Source organism: Limulus polyphemus, unplaced genomic scaffold, assembly GCF_000517525.1.
Source record: "Limulus polyphemus unplaced genomic scaffold, Limulus_polyphemus-2.1.2 Scaffold9625, whole genome shotgun sequence".
In the NCBI taxonomy this organism is placed as follows: domain Eukaryota; kingdom Metazoa; phylum Arthropoda; class Merostomata; order Xiphosura; family Limulidae; genus Limulus; species Limulus polyphemus.
In genome coordinates, this window is record NW_013675235.1 from 7418 (window position 1) to 15414 (window position 7997).

General features: G+C 36.5%; 1 protein-coding gene across 1 annotated transcript; it reads right to left on the reverse strand.

Annotated features, from left to right (window-relative positions):
- Positions 1–1335: 1335 nt before the first annotated feature.
- On the reverse strand, positions 1336–2580 carry LOC106476008 (2-oxoglutarate-dependent dioxygenase mpl2-like). Its single transcript, XM_013936682.1, has one exon. It carries the CDS (start codon positions 2578–2580, stop codon positions 1336–1338), a length of 1245 nt encoding a protein of 414 aa, XP_013792136.1.
- Between the last annotated feature and the right edge of the window lie 5417 nt (positions 2581–7997).

A 7997-nucleotide genomic window follows, 5' to 3' on the forward strand; every position in this document is an offset into this window, starting at 1 on the left:
GTTTCCATCCAGTTTTTCTGGATCCCTGGCCACGTCGGTATTCATGGGAACGAGCTTGCTGACACCACAGCTAAGTCCGTCTGATCTGGTGCCTAATGGCCGTGCCTGTCCCATACATGGACTATGGTCCTGTCTTCAATGCGCGGCTTCGCGCCAGTTGGAAGTCACCTTGGGGCGAGCAACGTCATAACAAGCTTTTCCAGATCAAACCTTCTGTTGCTCTTTGGCCGTCTTGCTTCCGTAAGGATCGGAAGGAGGAAGTAGTCCTGGCAAGGTTACGCATTGGTCACAGTTTTTAACCCATCGTTTTCTTTTATCAGGTATTGACCCACCGATGTGTGGCCATTGTGACACACAAGTCACAAGAGCCCACGTTTTACTGTTGTGCCGTCGTTACGAAGGTGAGGGGCAGCACCATTTTAGACACGTGTTTTCTAAGAGTTTACCCCAGACGTTGGACAGTGTTATTGGTAATGGTGACACTGTCCGATTATATTGTATTTTTAATTTTTTATGCACTACAGTTCTTTTTAATTGTATATAAATCTTTTATCGACATATATATATTGGTTTTGGCTCGCTGTATTTTTACATTTTACTTTAATTTACTTTCACTGTTTTTACCGGTTGTTTGGCGCAGATAGCCTCGTTGCTTTGCGCCATAAAGCACCAAACAACAACAACAGTATTTATTTTGTCAATAAAGTCTTTCTCTGCCAACCTCTTTTCTCTTTTGGTAAAGTTATATCTATTCACACTTATCGTACACTTTCTAATAATCTACTGTTAATTGTGATCCTGATTAACTTACCTGACGGTTCAGTTTAAGCTGAGAATACCACATAGTAATGATTATACATATCATAATAAGAAAGTAGGTTTGACTGGTAAAAGCAAGTACTGATCTTTTCAGCGCAGATAGCCCTCGTGTAGCTTTGCGCGAAATTCAAAAACAAAACAAACAAACTGATCTTTTCATCGAAGTTGTTTGTAATGTATATTTAATATTTAATCTATCATTTATAAAGTACTTACGTATTTATAGTGAGTATTACTAATTATGACATAGTTATGTTATTATGTTAATAATATTGGTTGTAAAAGACAAAATCAAAGAAATTACAAAGATACAACTCGATAAAAAAAATTATACTTTTATATATATATATATATGCACATGTTACAAACTTTTCTCCTGCTTACAACTTTGATGGATATACTATTATTAAACGTAGAATTTTTATATTAGCTGATTACGTTTTTTAAAGTTTCAGCCACGTTGCAAAATTAAATATATATATATATATATTTAACTCATGACAGCACCAGGATTTTTCAAAGTTCATCATACACATGTGAATTTGTCTGATAATCAGAGGCGAGTTCTTCTTCTGGAATTCCCCAGTCAGTATGGGCATTTTCAGCATACTGGGCTGTGTTGTTTATCAACCACATTCCATATTTCAGATTTTTCGCTGTTCCTTCCACTGGAGTTCCAAAGAGAGAATTGCTCATATCTGCATCAAAATGTGGTTCTAAAAAAAATGGCACAGAATATCTGCTAATTCCTAGATCAATAACTCGGTGAATTGTTGGCTTAAACCTTCCCTCAGTAAGTTTAGCAATATTTAGTCCTATGTTAACTATAAGAGCATTCTTTAGAGGAGGGATATTTATCCAGTTGTTATTTGAGCCTTGTATTTGCAGTCCACTGTAATGAAAAGTCGATAGAAAAGTAAAAAACCCAGAATCAGCATGTTTATCACATTGTAAAACAACGTTGCCATCTGTGGCCGATTTGGGGGTATGTTGCAATGGACGCGGGGGGTAATGGATTAGACGTAGAGTCGACAATGGATTCGACTCAAACATTGATGTTAAATGAGATTTTTTTAATCCAAGGCCTAATTCTACAAGACGTAATACATCTAGAGATAGTCGATGGTAAACCCCAAAAAAAGTCTCCATCGATATCCTAAAATTTGTAGATGCAACTGGATCAGAAGAATTGGGCCAAACATTACCTTCATACAGAGTATCTCGAACCGTTCTTACCTTGTTCCGTTTTGTGATGTTGTTAAAACCACCAATTTCAAATCCTTCTTTGTACGACGTCCATTCAGGAATGACGGGAAAAAAGCCACGATATATAATGTTGTTGTTGGCTTTATTCCAAACATGCCGAGTGACCTGGCGTTTCACATCAACCGGTAAATTAAAGAACCATTTAGTGAGATTAAACAAGCTATCTTCATTATAGTCTGGGATGTTCTTTATATACATAAACCCCACAGTTTCCATAGCTTCAATAATTTGAGCGGAAACTTTCTGTGGTTTATCCTGTGCCTCCTCCATGTCGATTACAGCTAAAGGAAGAAGATCTTCTGATAGCGTTTGGAACGATTCTGTCTTTTCCATGTTTGGGGCTACCTCCGGTGTGCAGATTGTATTTCCAGGACAAAATTCGTAAACAGACTTTGTTTTAGAATCAAACACTGCATATCTACCACTCCAAACACTTGTAGAAGTCAAAAGAAAGAAAACGGGGATCACTAAAGTCCTTAACATATGCGGCGACATCCTATCAAATTAATAAGCTAGCTCAACGTATCTAAAACCCGACAGTTCATAACAGTCGGAGATAAAACATCAAACTTATATACATTTATTATCCGCTAGGTGTCAGCACATTCGCAAACTTTTTTTTTGTTGTTGTTGCTGTTTTTAATTCTTGATTCTGTTAAACTATAAAAATAATTAGTTTTTCATTAGGTACATGAGCTCAATATTAAATTTTAAAACACAACCTGAATCTGACTAGACTACTTACAAAGCCCCCACTGGCACAGTGGTATGTCTGCGGACTTATACTGCTAGAAACCGGGTTTCGATACCAGCACAGAAACTCTTTGTGTAAATTTGTGTTTATCATTTGATTCACTACTTATCACTGATTTCAGGGAACTCCGCCCCTCATCAGTAACCTCGAACAAAGGTAAATCACAAGAACAAACCTAGGCTTCATATAGTAGTGCAGCGTATATTATAAGAAACTGTTCTATATCAAGGACAACCATAACGTAAATAACTCTGCGCGTAATTGATTTCGTTCTTGTAAGTTTAAGTACCTTTCCCGATTTTTAGTACTATATATATATATTTTAACTAACAAACTTGAGATGTGATAAGCTTTCTCGCTTAAGTATTATAAAAGCAACATTGACCGAAATTACAGAAAAAAATATTAGTGAAATTAATCCATATATATATTCAAAAATACACTTTAATTCCTTTTTTAAACTTAGTTATATGTCATAAAGAATTTATAAGTATAATTTTCCTGAAGTTTTTTGTTCATGCGATATACGATGAATTAAAAATATATTTCACTTCTACATATCTTTTTCGCCCAATTGTCCCCCGGTGGAACAGCAGTAAGTTTACGGTATTACAATTCTAAAATCCGGGGTTCGATTCCCCAAAGTGAGCAAAGCAAATAGCCCAATGCATAATTCACAAGAAGTTAATATTTATTATTTACAGATCTAAGATTTTTCAGTTAAAAACTTCCACAATTGACGTCACTGCAATTACATCGTCAGGAGCTTAAACATGAGTACCCATAGAAACCTCAAATGATGACTTTACAGATAACAACAATGGTGCGAATTACACAGTCGTTGTAGATTATGAACCCTGGTATTAACGAAAGGTCTCGTCGGCACTGGATATGGTAGATATAGTGTAACTGACATAACACATTCTTCTTTATTTTTATTCATAAGTTCTTAGCATTTATTATAATACAACATTACCAAAAACATTATCTAATCAATTATACTATAGAATTATAAATACCTACTGCGGGCTCAGTTATTTAAAGGAAATTGTTTTAAAACATTCTTAGCATTCCAGCTAAAGATTAATCTATTATTTCATTTAAAGTTTTTCTTTTCTACACTCTTTATGCATTATATAATTAATACTTGAAACTGTTGTTACTTAGTGAAAATCCATAATTACGGAATTGAAGAAAACACGAACAATTGTGCGTTTCACAAATATTTCATTTATTACGATCATGGTTTCGAGAGTAAAGCTTTTACTGACGATACCATGGTCGTAATAAATGAAGTACATTATCCAACCAAAAATCATGAGAAACACCTCTGATTGCAGGAAAATGGGTGTGACAAGAAATATGCAAATACTTTGGCCTATAAAGGTGATCAACGTTTTGCTCGAAAACCATTTCGAATTTGTACATCAAACGATGAGTACACGGAAGGAGTTAACAGAGTTTCAGAGGAGAAGGTTAATTGGATGTCATTTGGTGAAACTGTCTGCACGTGCTATTGTGTAACAATTAAACATTCCCAGGTCTACAGTTGGTAACGTGCTGAAGAAATGGAAGTCCACAGGTGACAATGAGCTCAAGAAACGACCAGATAGGCATAAAATACTGACTGACAGGAGCCGACGCGCCTTGAGAAGGCTGGTTATCTCATCTCGCCGTCAGACCATAGAGAATCTGCGTTTGGAGATGCAAGCAGCTACAAGTAATCCTATAAGTGTTTCCACAACACGTCGAGAACTACATGGTATGAATTTTCACGGAAGAGCTGCAGTCGGCCAGACGTTGTTAACAAAAACAAATGCACACCATTGATTGGCATGGGGCAAGACACACCGAACCCGGACCGTGGATCAATGGAAATCGGTCCTGTGAAGAGACGAGTCACGCTACACGCTCTTCCAGTCTGATGGACGTGTTTGGGTATGGAGGATGGCTGGAGAACGCTTACTACGCTAGTGTGTTGTCCCGACAGTGAAGTTTGGAGGTGACAGTATCAAGGTCTGTGGGTGCTTCTGGTGGTATGGACTAAGTCCACTGGTCGCAGTGCATGGATCCATGAATGCTGAGTCCTAAATTGATGTTCTGAACAATTCTGTGTGTCCTACAATGTGAAAATTTTATGGTACCGACCTTTACACCCTCCAACATGATAACGCTCCATGTCACAAAGTAAGCATTTGTGAATGCGTGGTTTGAAGAGAATAAGATCGGAACATTGCAGTGGCCAGCACAGAGCCCCGACCTCAACCCGATAGAACATATTTGGGATGAACTGGAACGAAGAATTAGGGCAAGACCAAGTCGGCCCTCTTCAGTAGTAGAACTTAGAAAATTTAAGTTTAAAGGAGGAGTGGCGAACGTTACCACCAGCTTTCTATCAGAATTTGGCAGACAGTTTCCGCGATGCATTGAAGCAGTCATTAAGGCCAAAGGGGGGGGGGGGTCGAACACGCTATTAATTTCTTGGAATAAAGACATATTTTATTCATAACTACCCGTTTTCCATGACCTTTAGTAGAATAGTGTATTTGTGAAACGCACGATTGTCCTTGTTTTCTTCAATTCCTTTATGCATTGTGTTTATATCGCAGCACTGATAAAGTTTTATTTGTCTTGTTCTTTCTTTCAATATTAGATTGAACTTAACAAAAAAGCATTTTATTGGTTTACAATTTGTTTTATTTGTATTATGTTTTTCATGTCTGCATAAAGATATACCAATTGTTATAAATTTGTCTGCTTATTTGCTTTTGAATTTCGCGCTAAACTACTTGAGGGTATCTGCACTAGCCGTCCCTAATTTTGAAGTGATAGAGTAAAAAGAAGGCAGCTAGTTAACATTACCCATCGCCAACTCTTGAGCTACTCTAATCAACAAATAGTGGGACTTACTAACACATTATAATGCTCATACGGCCTATAGAACGAGCTTGTTCGGTGACATGTCTGTTACATTGATTTGTGAATGTTTTTATTGATACTGCACGAAATGATTTTGTTTAAATCTAGTGTAAGAACTCTGAAATATTTATGCTTCGTTTTCGGGAGGGAACTTAAAAATTACAAAGATACAAACGTTTTTTACTATATGCAATCCCTGTCTCTACCGGAAACTGAAGAACATTCATATATACTGTAAAGTATGTTGATAGTGCAACTAAATTTTGTAGATTTTTTCATAAACCGCATCACAAATTTACACAGAATTGCTTCAGATGTTTCTCGCGATCACTAAAAGAATATTTATAAAATATAATGCACGGATATTCTAAGTTACAAAACAGGTAGCTGCTTAAATGTTCTGAGCGTTTTACTAAATAAACAAACAGACAGATAGATTATCTGAGTACAACGATATCAATAGATAATATAGTATAACATATATATATATACAACACTATGCATTGTAATTCACTAGTTTATCAGAGTTCCTGGGGTTTTTGCTAGCGTTTGTGTTTTTTATCAAAACATAAATTTGTCTCACAACGGATAGCGGTTCTATTGAAATATCGTCCTCCCAGGTTATAAAAGGTTAAAAATAAATCTACAAAGAACCAAAAACTAGTAATCTATGTATTTATATTTCATGTTCCAATTAGATTGAAAAAAAAGTTAAACCTTTAAAACAAACAAAAAACTACTTGTTTGGTACAAGAACTGTTCATATGTCTAGATCTTAAAGTCTTCAAATGGTTCATTCTCTGCTAAAATCGATATCGTAACCATAACATTCTTGCTAATCTTAGTATTCATAGTATTCTGCCTTTATGATAAACAATTTGTGTAAGAAATGTGGGTGTACTTCTTAAATCAGATGTTATCTAACATGTTCTGAGATTTTCAAGCGAAGTTTCACTCAAATCTTTGATTTTATGAGCATATCCGTTTTTGTCCTAGAATTCTTTGGATTCCTTGGGGTGGGGGGGAATCTCCTTAACACACCCAAGTATGAGATTTTCGCTGGTTTCTCCAATCAAGGTGTTGTACGACGAATCTCCACTCTTAAGAATGGAATATTTAAAGCGACTCGAGTTTTGATTTTGATGTTTACATCATCACATCCGCCTTCCAAAGTCAAGGTAATTTATCTGAACTGTATGGATAGAGAATAATGAAGTACAGAAGGGGAGGGAGATGGCAGCCAAATGGAGTTGCGTTAATACATTCTGTTCCACAGGTACACAAGTCTTTTTGTCGTACCAACAGTCTTTCTCCAGACATTTCAAGGATATCCTTGCCCTCCGTGTACAAATATGTAGAAGTCAACATCTACTTCTATCTGTATCTACTAGTGACAACAGTGAGAGATCCATTTCATTGGACCCATTGTGCAGGACTGTTAAAAGATCCCAACTATGCTCATTTTAATCTGCTCCATCTGATGGGGACTTACCTCTGTGATCCCAGGCAGGGTTCATGGAGGTCAACCAACCTCTTACTAATAAAACTAAAAACTAATTGTATAACAAAACAAAAAAAACTCCCCAAATAGATCTCCTCAAACTCTAGGGGAAAACAACCACACAGCTACAGTAGAACTGTCAAGGTTTTCATTCTAATTTGGATGACATTATCCTGTGTATATCTCCTTACAGAGACATTCCTGAAAACTGCCGATACTGTTACCATTCAGAAGTTTTCTTTACACAAGATAGACAGATTACTGACAGTCTGGTTCATGAGGATATAGCTTTGTTGATTGATCAACATACTCTCTTTATATCTGCGCCACTCAGTCCAACTCTGGAAGCCGTTGCCATCCGTGTCTCCATTGGTTTTCTCTTTACCTATGTCCAGGAGTAGAAATCGATTAAGTAGACTTGGTGATCTCTTTGGAAAGTTATCGTCTCCCTTCATCAATATTTTAATGGATACAATCCATTTTGGGGTGGTGGATATGTTAATGGGAGAGGTAAATCTATGGAGCATATATGCTCTCAGATCATAACCTTTCTCTCTTCAATATTGATTAATAAACTTATTTTCCTATCACTTTTACTGCCATACATTTGTCCATTTGTTCCTCTTCTCATCTTCCTTCTTTTTTGTGTGGAGGTAAACAATGATCCCTGAGGCAATCATAATATTTTTAACATTTTGAGGGAAATTAGCTGCAATGCCTTCTGTCTCGTATGCCATG